The sequence below is a fragment of the Perognathus longimembris genome, chromosome 3 (genome assembly GCF_023159225.1).
Source record: "Perognathus longimembris pacificus isolate PPM17 chromosome 3, ASM2315922v1, whole genome shotgun sequence".
NCBI classification, from domain to species: domain Eukaryota; kingdom Metazoa; phylum Chordata; class Mammalia; order Rodentia; family Heteromyidae; genus Perognathus; species Perognathus longimembris.
Window position 1 is genome coordinate 1,126,110 of NC_063163.1, and position 14,295 is coordinate 1,140,404.

The 14,295-nt window shown below is 50.6% G+C and overlaps 1 protein-coding gene across 7 annotated transcripts in view; it reads right to left on the minus strand.

Annotated features, from left to right (window-relative positions):
• Arhgef7 (Rho guanine nucleotide exchange factor 7) overlaps window positions 1-14,295 on the minus strand; it is a 98,213-nt gene that overhangs the window by 49,327 nt on the left and 34,591 nt on the right. For 6 of the 7 annotated variants that reach the window (XM_048341073.1, XM_048341080.1, XM_048341074.1 and 3 more), the window contains 2 exons: window positions 6,460-6,544; window positions 4,069-4,199 (listed from right to left, as the gene is read on the minus strand). In XM_048341073.1, the coding sequence (XP_048197030.1) occupies window positions 4,069-4,199; window positions 6,460-6,544 (216 nt within the window). Of the gene's footprint in view, window positions 1-4,068; window positions 4,200-6,459; window positions 6,545-8,307; window positions 8,363-14,295 lie in introns of those variants that run through there. The other variant, XM_048341075.1, reaches the window with a different exon arrangement.

Below are 14,295 nucleotides of genomic sequence, written 5' to 3' on the forward strand. Positions count from 1 at the left end.
CTTCTGCCAAGCAAATGATAGGAGAAAATGGTACTTCACATATTTAATGGTATTTTTTTCAGAGATGGCAGTTTCAGGTCTCCGTCCAGCCTGGACCTGGCTCTGGAGAGACCAGCAAATGTGAATCCACCAAAAAGGCAGGTGCAGAGGTAAAATTCCGGGACGAGCCTCCTTGCGCTGCTCCGGGGCAGGGCCACCAGTGAATCCCGGGATAGCCAAGCCCAGGCCCATGCCTACCCCACCACCTACCCCACCACCTCGGCGCCTGTCAAGACTGTGTGCACATCTCTACACCTGCTCACTGCACGATGTGAGAGCTCAGCCCAGCCCACGTCAGAGGACCGGGCCATAGAACAGCAACACTCAGCTCTCACCAGGGACATCTGCAAAGACCAGTCAGGCCACCAGACCAGAAAGCAGCAGGCAGCCCCCAAGTGCCCATACAACTGTGCCCTGGCCCTCCAACCAGCCATGGGGACAGAAGACTGAAACAGGACCCAACCCTCCAGGGCACCCAGGGTTCAGGGAGAACACTTCTTGTACACAGGATACCCAATAATGACAAACGATAAACCCACGACTGCACAAGAAGTGACAACCAACCAAGGCAGGAAGCGCCACTCTGAGACCAAGGGAAACAGACCCAGGAGACACATGCTCCTCTCACACAGGCTCAGCTGGCTCAAGCAGCTTGAGACTCAATACTGTCCCAGTGTAACTTCACTACAAGTCGAAAAGACCGAAGGAAACGTGCGTAATACACTTTCGTGTAACTTCCTGTAGGTCTTGGAAGCACAGTTTGTGAGCACAGACTGATACAAAAGCAAGATTACTAGACAGCAACAGGGGGGGCACCAAGGGGAATGTGGGGGTCCCAGGTTCCAGGGACCCATAGGACCCCAGGGAAGAAAATCCCACAATAGAGAATGGTAAGCCAGGAGCTGATGGCTCACCCCTGTAATCCTAGTTATTCAAGAGGCTGAAAAGTAAACAATCACAATTCTAAGCCAGCCTGGGCAGAAAAGTTCATGAGACTTCATCTCCCACCTGCAGACATGACTCAAAAAAACGGACAGAGCACAAGCTATAAAGCAAGCCAAGTGAGCGAGAGACCCTGCATTCAAGCCCCAGTACTGGCAAGCAGGGAGCAAAGGGAAGGTATCAAGTTGCTTCTCCCAGAAATGAAGGGAAACCAACACAGACACTGCCCCAAGGTTCTGCAAGTCACACTGATAACTCAAGGTTGGATTTATTAACCAGCAGAGGGTAGAAGGTTAGGGCACGTCAGTAACGCTGGAAACTCGACAGAACACCAATATCATTCTTAAGAATAAAGGATGGAAAAAAATATGGCTCAAATCCAAAGCCTGGGTCCACTACACTCAGTTTAACTGCCCATTTCTTCCACTAAGTTGAGAGACACGTTACAAAACAGGGTAGAATAAAGAGCTCGATTTAGCTGAGCACATCTGAAAGGCGATAGTATGAAAGCACCACATAATGGAGAGGACGGAGACTGGTGCAGAGATATCTGAAGGACAAGCTACAACTTCCACTTCAGGCAAATGAAATACAACTGTTCAAATCTGCCTGGGCCAAGGCAGGAATCCGTCTCCAGCGGAGAGGATGATGTCACAGACTAAGACTGAGAATAACCAGTACATAAAGAAAGGCCAGAGGCGTTCTTGTAAACTAAAAGAGTTGTAGTTGATTTAAAAAAAAAAATAGGGCTGGGGATATAGCCTAGTGGCAAGAGTGCCTGCCTCGGTATACCCGAGGCCCTAGGTTCGATTCCCCAGCACCACATATACAGAAAACGGCCAGAAGTGGTGCTGTGGCTCAAGTGGCAGAGTGCTAGCCTTGAGCGGGAAGAAGCCAGGGACAGTGCTTAGGCCCTGAGTCCAAGGCCCAGGACTGGCCAAAAAAAAAAAAAAAATAGAATGTAGGCTGGGTGCCAGTAGTTCACACCTGTAATCCTAGCTACTCAGGAGGCTGAGACCTGAGGATTACAGTTCAAAGCAGTCCGGGAAAAGAAAGTCTGTGAGACTCTTATCTCTAATAAACTACCAGAAAGCTGGAAGAAGAGCTGTAGCTCAAGTGGTAGTGTTGCTTTGAGCAAAAGAACCTCAGGGACAGCACCCAGGCCCCAAGTTCAAGCCTCAGAAATGGGGCCCCAGAAATGGCACAGAAGGGAGGGAGGGAGGGAGGGAGGGAGGGAGGGAGGGAGGGAGGGGACAGAGAGAGAAAGAAAGGAAGGAATTGGCATGTGGCTACTCAGAGGCTGAGCTCTGAGAATTGTAGTTCAAAGCCAGCCTAGGCAGAAAAGTCTATAAGACTTCTTACCTCCAATTAAACACCAAAAAGTCAGAAGCAGAACTGTGGCTCATGTGGTAAAGTGTTAGCCTTGAACAAAAGATAGATAGATAGATATAGACAGATAGAGCGATAGCTCAGAGGCAGTGTGCAGGCCCTAAGTTTAAGCCCCAGGACTGCCATCAAAAGAAAATGTTCTAAAAACACTGAACTTTATTTTTAAAAGACTCAAAAGCTGATGCTCAAGAACCACAAGTTGTTTATCTTTTTTGGTTTATTATAAAAACTACAAGCACAAGAAAAAGTAAAGAATGGCAGGTGGCCCTCCATGTACCCATCATCTAATTCTGAGCAAACATTTACCAACCTTTGTTTGGTTATGATCTTCCTTTTGACTCAAGAAAGTCATCTTACAATGCTATTAATAAACCAAATTCAGAAAAATCCAAGGGCAAAGAAATAATCCCAGCATGTGAGAGGAAGGGCCTTGTGATATCCCATGAGAGAGGTCTCCCTGGCATGGCCCGTGGGGGTAGAAACTGCCAGCCACAGGAAACCACACGGGCAAGCGTGCGGGGCTGGTCACTGCCGGTGCCTTATGTTCTTCTAGCCAGGGAAAACCAGACGTGTGCTAATTACGATCTCGGAGAGCTTCACGACCAACCTGACATTCAACACTAAGTCTCTTAAAATTATATATACATTTGCAATCCCCTCCTCATTTACTCAGTGAGGAAAAGGAAATGGAAACTGCCTGGATAAAAGAACAAGACTGCAGGTAGCTCTTCACGCAGAGGGTGCTCCTTTCTGACCCGCTCCTCACATTTGATGAAGCGAATACATCGCAATACACCTGAAGTCGTTTCAAGGACAGGCTCTTCATCCTTACTGGCCTACAAGCTTTTCTGGGACGAAACCCCTGGTGCGCCCGGCGGCTATGAGGGCTGCATAAGGCCGAGGAGGGCGCAGGGGTGTGGTGGGGCGCAGGGCCACCGCCCACTCTGGGACTCTGGGGTCAGGGGAGATGGGGCTTCTCTCTCAGGGAACACACTCAGAAACACAAAAACCACGTACCCCTTCCGTGCCTTTCCACTGTTACTTAACACTGTAAATTACAACTGTAAGCCTTATCCATTTCCCTCCTGACTGAGAGCACAAGGAAGGCCACAGTCCTCTTCAATCTCTGAAAGAGTAGGTTCTCATTGAGACTCTCAGCACAAGAGCACGTGATGTGTTCCTGAAGAAGCACCAGGAGAAGCGCTTCCTGCTCTAGAAGGGGAGGCCCAGCTGGGCAGGGGAGGCAGAGGCACTGTCCCATCCCCAGAGCCACGTCAGGGCCTGGCGCTTAGTATTTCCCTCGTGCAATGCCTAACCTCAATGCTGTATCTCTGAACTTCCTGGAAACCCAGCGAGACACCAGAAGATGCTTACACAGGAGGAAAAGCCACCTACAAACCATCAGTTCCATGGCCCCTCGCTCTTCTAGATACTTCCGTGCACTGGGGAACAGCAAGGAATACAACAGAGGGGAAGGATGTCAAAGCGCCAAAGCTTCAATACAATCCCAATACACAGCCCTCATTCAGCACAGTATTTGGAGGATCTTGTGGCAAGCAAAGGCCAAGCCAGGCTGCAGACATCCGCCAGCTGTTTAGCACTCCGTAGACAGAGGAATGCATACCCTCCAGACACATCTGTTGACTCTCAGATCCCCAAATAAACTTGAACTTGAATAACAAAGCCTCTTGCACTTACCAAACTCCGGTACTGGCCCTGGAACAATTTTGAAGTCCGACTGTGTGAAGGCTGGGATCCCAGAGAATCAAAAGACTTTATCCGATGCGAAGAGGGTCGAGCACACACAGAATCACTTCCCAGTCCAATGTCTGAAAAGGTCATGCACACAGAGGGAAAAAGCACTGAAAATGCCCGACACCACAGACGCTCACCACACTGACCTAAAACTGGGCCAGCGTGGAGGGACACACCAAAAGACCACAACAAAGCAGGCCATTTACCAGTAAACAAAGAGCAGATTCTTTCTTCTTCCCATAAATAACTTGCTTTCATTCCCCAATTACCTCTCCAGACAACTGTCTGGAGATGACCACTTATCAGTTCTCCTCTGGTGTAACTTTTTTCAGAGTTGGTCACGTTCGTCACCCTTCTCCTTCCCCTGGGAAAGTAAGCCTCTCAAATTCAATTACCTAGCGGAGAATAAGACCCCTCGGCCTCCCCTGCAGCGCCGCCACGCAGGGCGAGTCACTCCTTCAAGACCACAGAGCAGCGCTATGCAACGGGAATCACCGTGCCTCAAAAGGAAAGGGCTGCTTTGAAGCAACAGAAAACCCTGTGCCTTCTCTGTCTGGAGGCCTCTGAGTGCCATCTTGAAGCTGCACACCCTCCACTCGCCCCACCACGGCCGACAGGCATGAGGGGCTCAGCTCCGCTCTGCATTCCCCGCAAGCAAGGCCAAGCAATGCGTGAGCGGGATCGGCCTGTTTCTTAAAGGTGATCTGATTTTTATAAACAGGAAGATGGGGGCATTTTTTTTTTAGGAATGGTCAAAATGTCTCTGTTAGGTTGGACACTGGTAGATCCTGTCTGTAATCTTGGCTACTAAGGAAGCTGAAACCTGCAAGATTTCAAAGCCGGCCAGTCAAAAAGTTTTGAGAGACTCCACCTCTAATTAACTAGCAAAATGCCAGAATGGAGGTGTGACTCGAGTAGAGTGGTAAGGGTAGTATGAAAGCTGAGCGGAAGTGTGAATCCCTGACTTCAAGCTATAGTGCACGCGCGCGCGCGCGCGCGCACACACACACTCAGCTGTGCTGACACAGAGCCTTCACAAACACACAGCAATGGTTCCAGGGTCCGCGTTGCTTGGACCGCTTATACAATGTCCTTCCAAATTGAGTTCAGTGTTGACTTCTGAAAGTCTGGAGACACCACAGAGAGATCCACAGTGCCGCAGCTGTTCATGGTGCCCCTGAGACATGCGACGGTACCCCTCTGCAGAGGCAGCTGGCTCAAGGCGGGCGGGCGGCGCAGTGCAGGAGCCCAGAGAGCCTCTTCCTTCTGGTGACACAACACTGCTGCCCCTTCACTGCTCAGAATCACCCCGGCCACCCCCGCGCTGCTGCTCGGACATGCGTGGCACTGCATACAAGAAGCAGTGCTCTCCACAGAGCCCCTTCCACCTAGGCAGACAGAAACTGGGGGCTTGCGGTGCTCACTGTTCCTGCCTGTTAGAGAATCCCCACTGTCACCAGCCAAGGCCTCCACACACCTTTACCTTGCTAATTCATTAGCGCTTCCATCCAGATAAAGCCAAACATTTCTTTTGAGAGAGGGTCTCCTTATGCAGACCAGGCTGGCCATGACCACGCGATGTGCAATCTCCCTCACTGCCTCTGGAAAGCAGAGGACAGCTGTGCAACCGCCCCGTAGCTGAAGCAATTACATAAGAATTGGGATCTAGGAAGATAAGTCACTTCCGTAGTAGTGACTTTAAAAACAAAAGCTATCAGCAAGGAGCCAACAGAGAGAAAGGCAGAAAACTGTAGCAAAGGGGTCGCTAATATGACTTAAAAGCTGAAAAGCACCAAGGTTCCTTTTTCCTCTTCCAAACACTGCACACCTGAGCTCTGGTAGTCCTCGATGGCATCAAGGACCCGTGAGGAGCCGGACGTGGCCACACACGTCTGTAATCCCGGCACTCACAGGGAGAGAGGCAGGAGGCCTATGTGTTTACCAGCTGGGCCACATAAAGAAACTCTGGCTCAAAAGATAGTAAAAAGTATAAATAAATAAATAAAGCAGGACGGTGGGGAGAACACAGGAGAGATACTCTTGCGTATGGAAGTGATGAGACAAAGGTGGCTTGTGCCCAGGGGCTGTCAGTCCTGGCTTCCTTCGGTTCCCTCCTCCTTCACCTCAAGTCCCAGGGCCTCAGTCAAACCCGACGGATGAGGGCCCAGGGCCAAGTGCAGGCTGGAGCCGCCCCCAGCACCCCACCCTACCCCCTGGACCTCTGCTTCTGCTGATGAGCGCCTCCCTTCAGATGACAAAATAACTCAGAACGTTAAGACAGCCATGAACAGTCATCCCACCCCCTCAAGTCCAGTGAAAAGAAAAACGTCTTACCTGCTGTTACTTTATTTAGAGTCACTAAGGAAGTGAGGACCTTGTTGAAATTCTGCCCCTGATATAAGTCATTTGCGTCGAATGTCTGCAAGGAAACATTAAGCAAGCACAATCAGAACTGGGGGTCGAAGGATGAGCAGCGTGCCCCTGCAGTGGAAGGGCGCACATCGTCACCCCAAGGAGGCAAGACCCAAGGAGCAGTCGGAATTGCCCACAAGGCAGCCCAGCCCGGCAGGCCGGCCGAGGCCCGTCTACCTTGGGGAAGGCACACCAGCCCCAGCCCGCCCCTCCCCCACGGGAGTGGAGGCATGCCCACTGGCAGGGGCTCAGAAAGGCCCGGTGGGAAGTCTGCGGTTCTTTAAATTATGCAGAAGCGGCATGGTTAAGACTAGCTACAGATATTCTTTTGAGGTACAGCAAAGGAGATAAGATGCTGCCCATTCCAAAGCCAACAGTCACAAAAGGAAAACACAGACAGGAGGGGCACGGCGCACAGACAGGGAAAGACAAGAGGGTCCCGGAGGGCGGCGCTCTGGAGAAGCAGGGCTGCCTGCGCCCCAGGGAGTTGCACACTGCATGACAGGTCGCTCACACGCCACCTGGAGCTGGGCAGGAGTGCGCGGGACACAGAGCTGGGGTCTGCACGCCCGGGCTGCATCAGCCACAAGACATGAGAGCAATAAGCTGCGGATCTCTCAGACGTAAACACGTGGGCTTGGCAGTGTCTGTGTGCATCCATGAATGCATGTACACGTATTAATGTGCTCAAACGCACAGCTCTTCTCAAATACTACTTAAAGACTAGATGTCACTTTTGTTTGCTAAATAATCATCCACAGTTCTATCCCCCAAAAAATATGAAAAACATCTCAGAGGTGCAAATAGCAGAAAAACATACTTTGGTATTCAAATGTATATCTTACTATCATAATTTCACAAGGCAAACAGGAACCTGATCCTCGTTCTGGCATGGCACCTCGCCCCCCTCCTGGGCCAGTGCCTTCTTCCTGCCTCCTCCAGGCCTCTTCCCCTCCTCTTCCTGCCTCCCCTCCCCCCGCTTCCTAGCTGAGTCTTACTCATCTTTCTTCCTGAAGGAACTTTCTGGATAGCCCCACGGACTCCAGAACAAGCTCACCCCAGAACATTTGTCACCGGATAATTCCACAGCCGCTGTCCCAGGTCTGCATGGTGCCGTGGGGTGTAAACTCTACAGAGGCCACACACACCACCCCCAGCCCCTTGCCAATGCCTGCCCAACAGACACCTGCACCACCCACCCGCCATCTGCCACCGCAAGAGACGTTCACAAACCTGCTACACACCTCAGCACTGTTCTTCTGTCTACAAGTTTTGAAATGAGAAAAGAGCCATAAGGCACAGCTATTTTAACAAGACCACATAGCAGGCAGAAAAATGATCTCAAGAAAGAGGTCCTACTCACCAGACCGCCCACAAAGGGCCCAAAACACAGCATGCTGACTAAAGCTCAGGAGAAAGAACCAAACGTAGCCATCAGATGTAAAAAACAGAGATGTAACTCTGCATTCCACACCTGGCCTGGATCTCCTAAAACAGTCCTCAGAACTCAGTATGTAGAACTACCTTATGATTCAGTTTAATTCCTGTGAAAGACAGCTCCATTTGGCCCAAATGCTCCTACATTTTTAAGGGGCAAAAGATGCATCTTTTTAAAGAACTACACAGATGACCCTTGATAGGCTTCAATCTCCTTATATGTAAAAACAAGGAATTTCCCTTAAATGTAAATTGACTTATGTCCTTCAGCTCTGATAATCTTCCAGAACCTGGAAAAGTCTACAAGAAATACATATACAAATGTCCACTAACCTTCATGGTGGCGAAGCAGCAAGTCACAAAGCCCAGACGACAGGATGTGAGAACGGAGGCTTCCTGTTATTCCAGGGCTAGGCAGCTTGCTCACCGGGATACCAGGAAGGGCTGGACTGGCAGAAGCCACCCACCAATCATGGCAAGCGTGATGTCAGAACTTGGTGAACACATGGCCCCTTCCTCACAGGAAGGGGTACAAGGAGGGAAATGCCCGAGGGCACATTCTGAGCCAAGCATGTTCTGACTACAGGGCTTCTCAAAGGAAGATCACAGACTAACTCCTGAAAACAGAAATGTAAGCAACAAAAAGCAGAAAAATCTCAGCACAGAGAAAATATTCCCACTAAGGGAATAAGGTCAGTCTCGTTAGAACTTGCACACAAATAGCTCTTTTCTTAAGAACTCCATTCGTGTGAACAAGAGAATTACCACCCGAGGAAAACCAGCAGATTGTTCCCTGGGACCCTTCAGTGTACAAGACAGATAAAATGCAGTGGCCTCCGCCCTGGGCCTACCACTCAGCTGCCCTAACCATAGGGCCTAAGGAGCCACAGATTCCACTGGGGAAGAGCAGAGAGCACAAGAGGGAGGAGGCAAGTTCTACTGCCCACAGCCTTTCTCAGGCGGCCTCTGGAGCAGCACCTGCCTCTATGAGCTGTGCACACAGACTTCTTGGGGACTCTGGAAATGAAGATCCTCCAAGACACCTCCTCCCAGACCAAATGAAGGCTTGAGTTCCTTCTCCATGCCACACTGCCTACTGACCGAAGCACCCAGCACGCAGGCTCCCAGACCTCAGTCTACCTTCACAGACTTGGTTATCTCATCCAGACCCAACCTCTAGCCTTTACCTGTGCCATTTCTCTGAAAGAATTTTATTTGGTATATTCCTTATTTTGTGATTAATTGTAGTAATATCAAACATAGGTCCTGAAGGACCGTCTGACACAGCAGGAAGAGAGGACGGGACTGGTCCAGTGCTTTCCTGGCAGGCAGGCCTCAGGCGTGCAAGCAAGCTTAAGTAGCTATGTTCCCAGATGGTAACAAAACCTCTCTCCAGACAGGAAATAGCTGTGTTATAAATACAGATGCTTCCACAATACAGATCCCTAAGACTGCTGAAGACTAGCAAGTAAATCTAAAAAAAAAGAAAAAAGACACATTTAGAATAAGACCCTTTTTTTTGGGGGGGAGGGTCAGTCGTGAGGCTTGAACTCAAGGCCTAGGCTCTGTCCTTGAGCTCTTTTACTCAAGGCTAGCACTCTACCACTTTGAGCCAAAGCGCCACTTCAGGTTTTTTAGATAACTGGAGATAAGAATCTCATGGGGACAATTCATCCTGGGCTGGCTTTGAACAGCGATCCTCAGATCTCAGCCTCCTAAGTAGCTAGGATGACAGGCACAAGGCCACCGGCTCCCGGCAAGACCATTTTAACATGAGATGGTAGAAGTTAGTACTTCTTAGCTGGCTAAGATATATACAGAATCTGTCATTCAAAATAATACTTTTCAGCAAGTACTTGTCACACCCAAGCAAACAAGATTTATCCTTCCTTCTCAGAAATTACAGAAATACTGACAGTTTCACGGAAGAGACACGTGCAAGCTGGCCTTGAAGGTGCTCATTCCTTCACTTGCTCCTGGTTGACGGGCACTCTGAGCAGCAGAGGAAGGGGAAGCAGATATGGGAAAGAGCATCCAAAGGACCTGCCACATGCTGAAAACCTCTAGACACCTGAGTGAGCTGCTCATTTCTAAGCCTCTGTGGCTTCAACGACTCATGCGGTCTCACTGTCTCTGTGCACTGGTGCTCAGGAGCAGCTCGGCTCCAGGATTGCGGCTCCGGGACTCTCAAGAGGCTATCCAAGTGTAGGGGAGCTGTGGGCACCCAGCACCCTGCAGGTCTCACTGGAGCTCTGCTAACAAGACAGAACCATCCCTCTGCTGTTGGCAGGAGGCCTCATGCCTTGTGTCCTTTGCGTTGGGGGGACACTGAGTATGAGCCAAGGAGAAAGGTGGTGTCTAAAATCTCAGGAACAGTCTGACCTGAGCTCAGAGGTCACACATACCACATTCTATTCGCTAAGAGTCACCGTGCAGCCCACACTCACGGCTGCATCTACAGAAGAGACAAGTGCCGAAGTAGGAGAGGGCAGTGGCTGAAGACCAGCAGGAGATAAGCAAAGCTGAAGCCAGCAGTCAGGACAAGGACAGCTATGCAAGGAGCTGTGGAGCACGTTCATGGTAGGTGGCAAGCCCGCCACGACACCTACCGTACGGACCTCACAGGACCGCTAAGCTCACACACGGGATCTCTAGCACACGCCGTCATCTAAATCTTATCACAGCTGCGTGCGCGTGTGTGCACACGCACACGCGCACGCACTGCTGCCCAATGCTCTCAACCAAGCTACGGCAGCCTGGCCACAGGGACTCAGGCACCACCAGCAGTGACACGGCCCACCTCGCAACAAGGGACGAACTGGGTGTGCACCCCTGGCAAGCTCGCATGAGGAGGGCAAGAGGAGAAAGTCTCCCTCCCTCCCTCCCACCTCAACACAGGGAGATGCTCCACAAGAGTCTTCAAACCGCCCCCCCCCCCAGCTCTTAACAGCAGCTCAGCTCCCCAACAAGTTTATAAGATATTTTTGACCCCCCAAAAAAAGTTACTGCTGGCAGAATACTGAAGTGTGGCTTACAAAGTTTAAAAATATCATCTTTTCCTATCACATTGTCAAATAGAATTTGTGATTTTAAAACAAGAATGACTAAAACAGAACCTTAAATGTGATGCTATTTAAGCTTCATCCAAATGGTCTGTATTTGGGGGCTATGTGAAAAATAGAAATCCAACATTCAATTTTCATTATCTTATTGGTTTCTGTAGATTCTGTTCTTAATTCTACCTACTCCAGTTCCCAAGGGATAAAATTAAAAGTTTGATGATGGATCCTATCAATGATACAATTTTCACCCTACATGCCCCAAACAATTTATTTCAGTTTAAAATACATAGCAAATCACATTCAGATTCGTGAACTCCACTGTGCCAACACCTGAGTGTTGTGACAAGAAATGTTGCTTGAAATGAATAACCACATATTTTGGTGATTTCCAGGAAGGACCAACTGCTGAGTGGAGGGGAGAGCCCGCAGGAGCGCAGTAATGGGAAAAGCAATGAGATCTCCTGTCTGAACAGTGCTGGCAACCTGCCCCTCCCCAGCCGTCCCCCCCAAAGAGAGGAGGGGAGGGGGGGAGGGGGGAGGGGAGCCGGGAAGGTAGCCCCCGCTGAGGACCACCCTGCCCCGGCAGCCATTCAGGCCGCATGCGCACTTCACCTTGCAGAGAGGGAAAGCAAACCTCTAAAAAGGAAGCGCAACCAAGCTGACAGTGGACAGCGCAGGCCCGCAGAGGCCATGCAGACACTTATCCCTGGACACGAGGAAGGCGCACCCCCCTGCACTCGGGGACAGCAGGACCCAAGCAGAGGCACAACTCTTACTTGAGCTGTCCATAACACAAGTGCTAACAGAGCTAGAAAAGCAACGAGAGCAGGACGTTAACACTATGACTCCAAGCACGCAGTTACAAAACCCAGCCCTGAAGAAGCATTTCAAGATGATAGCTTGTGAGCAGACATTTACCTCCCATCCATCCCAGGGTGTCACTGAAATAAAAAATGAAAGGCATCAAGCCTCTGGAGCACTAAGGAAGGAGGGGAGGCTCTGAGTAAGACGTCTATCTGCACTGGATTTCAGAAAACAGGAAGCAGATGGACCCCTCACCAAAGTCCAGGAAGGACAAGCAAGTGCACCGCGGCCCTTCCTCTTGGTGGGAAGCTGAGCGCCCAGACCCCACCCAGACCCCACTCTAATGAGAGCCAGGGGCCTGCATGGGTCCTCCCATGAGATGAGCCCAAGGTACCTCTGGTCACAGGACGGCCTTGAAGGAAGTGCCAGCAACCCACAAACACCAGCTGGCACGGACAAAATCATCCCCAGGAAAGGCTGTGCTCAAGGGTGAGTGGCTGTGTGGCTCATTGGTAAAACGCTTGCCAAGCATGCACAAGACTGCAGATTCCATGCCTGACACAGGACGGGAGGGGAAAACCTAACCTCCTTAGCCATGGGCCAGAGAGTAAAGAAAATGTTTCAACCATCACCTTGCCCCCAACTGTACGTCGGGGGCGGGGACTGCAGTCCTGTCCACTGGTCAAGTGGGAACATGGGTGTCCACCCTGCCCTGCAGTAACCTTCCTCAGACCTCAAGCAAGACAAGGCACAGAGTCCTTACCCATCACAGAAGGGAAGCTGAGAAACACCAGCTTCCCTGAAACCCAAGGACTGAGGTTCAAGACAAGCCCAGAAAAGTCCATAAGACTCTTGTCCCCAATTAACTAGCAAAAAAAAAAAAAAAAAGGAAGCAGAGGAGTGGCCAAAGTGGAAGCCTTAAGTAAAAAAGCCAAGCAAGAGAGAGAGAGAGAGGCCCTGAGTTCAAGATCCAGTACTACAAGTTTCCAGACAGATGGGGTGCTGATTAGGACCATGAGTTCAAGGCCATGAAGAGCCACATAATGAGACCATGTTTCCAAACACAGAAAAAAAAGAGGATGGAGGGGCTCAATCTCCAGTACTGTACGTGTGTGTGTGTGTGTGTGTGTGTGTGTGTATCAGACACAGAACAAGTCGTTTCTAGTATATTTAAAACTGCAAAGCAGTTAGGGAAGACTGGGATACAAGGCTGTGGGGAAGAGGAGGAGGAGGGGGGCAAGGGCACTAAGTTCTTTCCAGCTCTGGCAGATCTAAACTAAGGAAGCCATATTGAGAAACAAGAGGGTTTTCCAGGTACAAATCCTCTTAGACAAGGGCCTCTTGAAAACCAATTACAAGGGATGAGGACGCACCAAGTAGTTCATAAACGACTCGTGCTGTGCAAATACAACTCCCAGCAGAATGGAGGACCAGGGGAATCCGAGGGAAGCTGGTGAGGTGAGAACGGACAGCATGTGGCACTTTCGATGGGTCTACAGGTAAAGCCAGCGAAACCTTCATGCAGAAAAACAAGCCGCCAGATTCAGAAGAGGACGGAAAGAATAAACACATGACCCATGTTTTCAGTGGGGGAATTTTTGTCTTTTAGAAATTCAGAAGCCAGCGCCTGTGCTAAGTGCACAACATGTTCCCTGGCGGTGGCCTCCTCTGCCTGGTTTCAATGCCCATCCTGCAGGTGGTACACATCTCTCAAACAAGACTCACTCACTGAACAACCCTGCTAGCATGAGGACAGCTGGCTGTTGGCAACTCTTCCAGTCCTCTTGTAACCACTTACTTCATTCCACTTTCTACTTCATTCCACTTTGTCTCGTTTATCTAAGTTCTGATACTGAGTCCAATTCCTCTTAGAAGAAAATCAACAAGAAAAATTGCCTTCAGAAATGCTTGGGCATGTGCTGGGTGCTGGCTAGGCTGACCATTCCCTCCCGTGCCCAAAGCAATACGGCGGCAGCACTAGATAGAACCCTGAGCCCTGAGTTCCCGCTCCATGTGCTGCCAGATCCCCACCTAGGAGAGAGAGACTCCTGGTCTTCCCTTTCCTTCCTGGATTACAGAAAGGTAAAAGAACCACATGGTCAGCTTCTAACAGGACAGCATTGTGGCCACCTCCAGTAACCACAGAGCCTTTGAGGCCTTCTCTACCTGCAGCACAGCTGCTGGCTCCTGTCTCAACTCAGACACTCGGAAGCAGTCCCCCTGGGTCCCTGGGATTGTCCCCTGGGTCCCTGGAAGCAGTCCCCCTGGGTCCCTGGAAGCAGTCCCCCTGGGACCCTGGAAGCAGTCCCCCTGGGTCCCTGGAACCAGTCCCCTTCGGTCCCTGGAAGCAGTCCCTTGGATCCCTGGGAAGCAGCCCCCCTGGGTCCCTGGAACCAGTCCCCTTCGGTCCCTGGAAGCAGTCCCCTGGGTCCCTGGGAAGCAGTCCCCCTGGGTC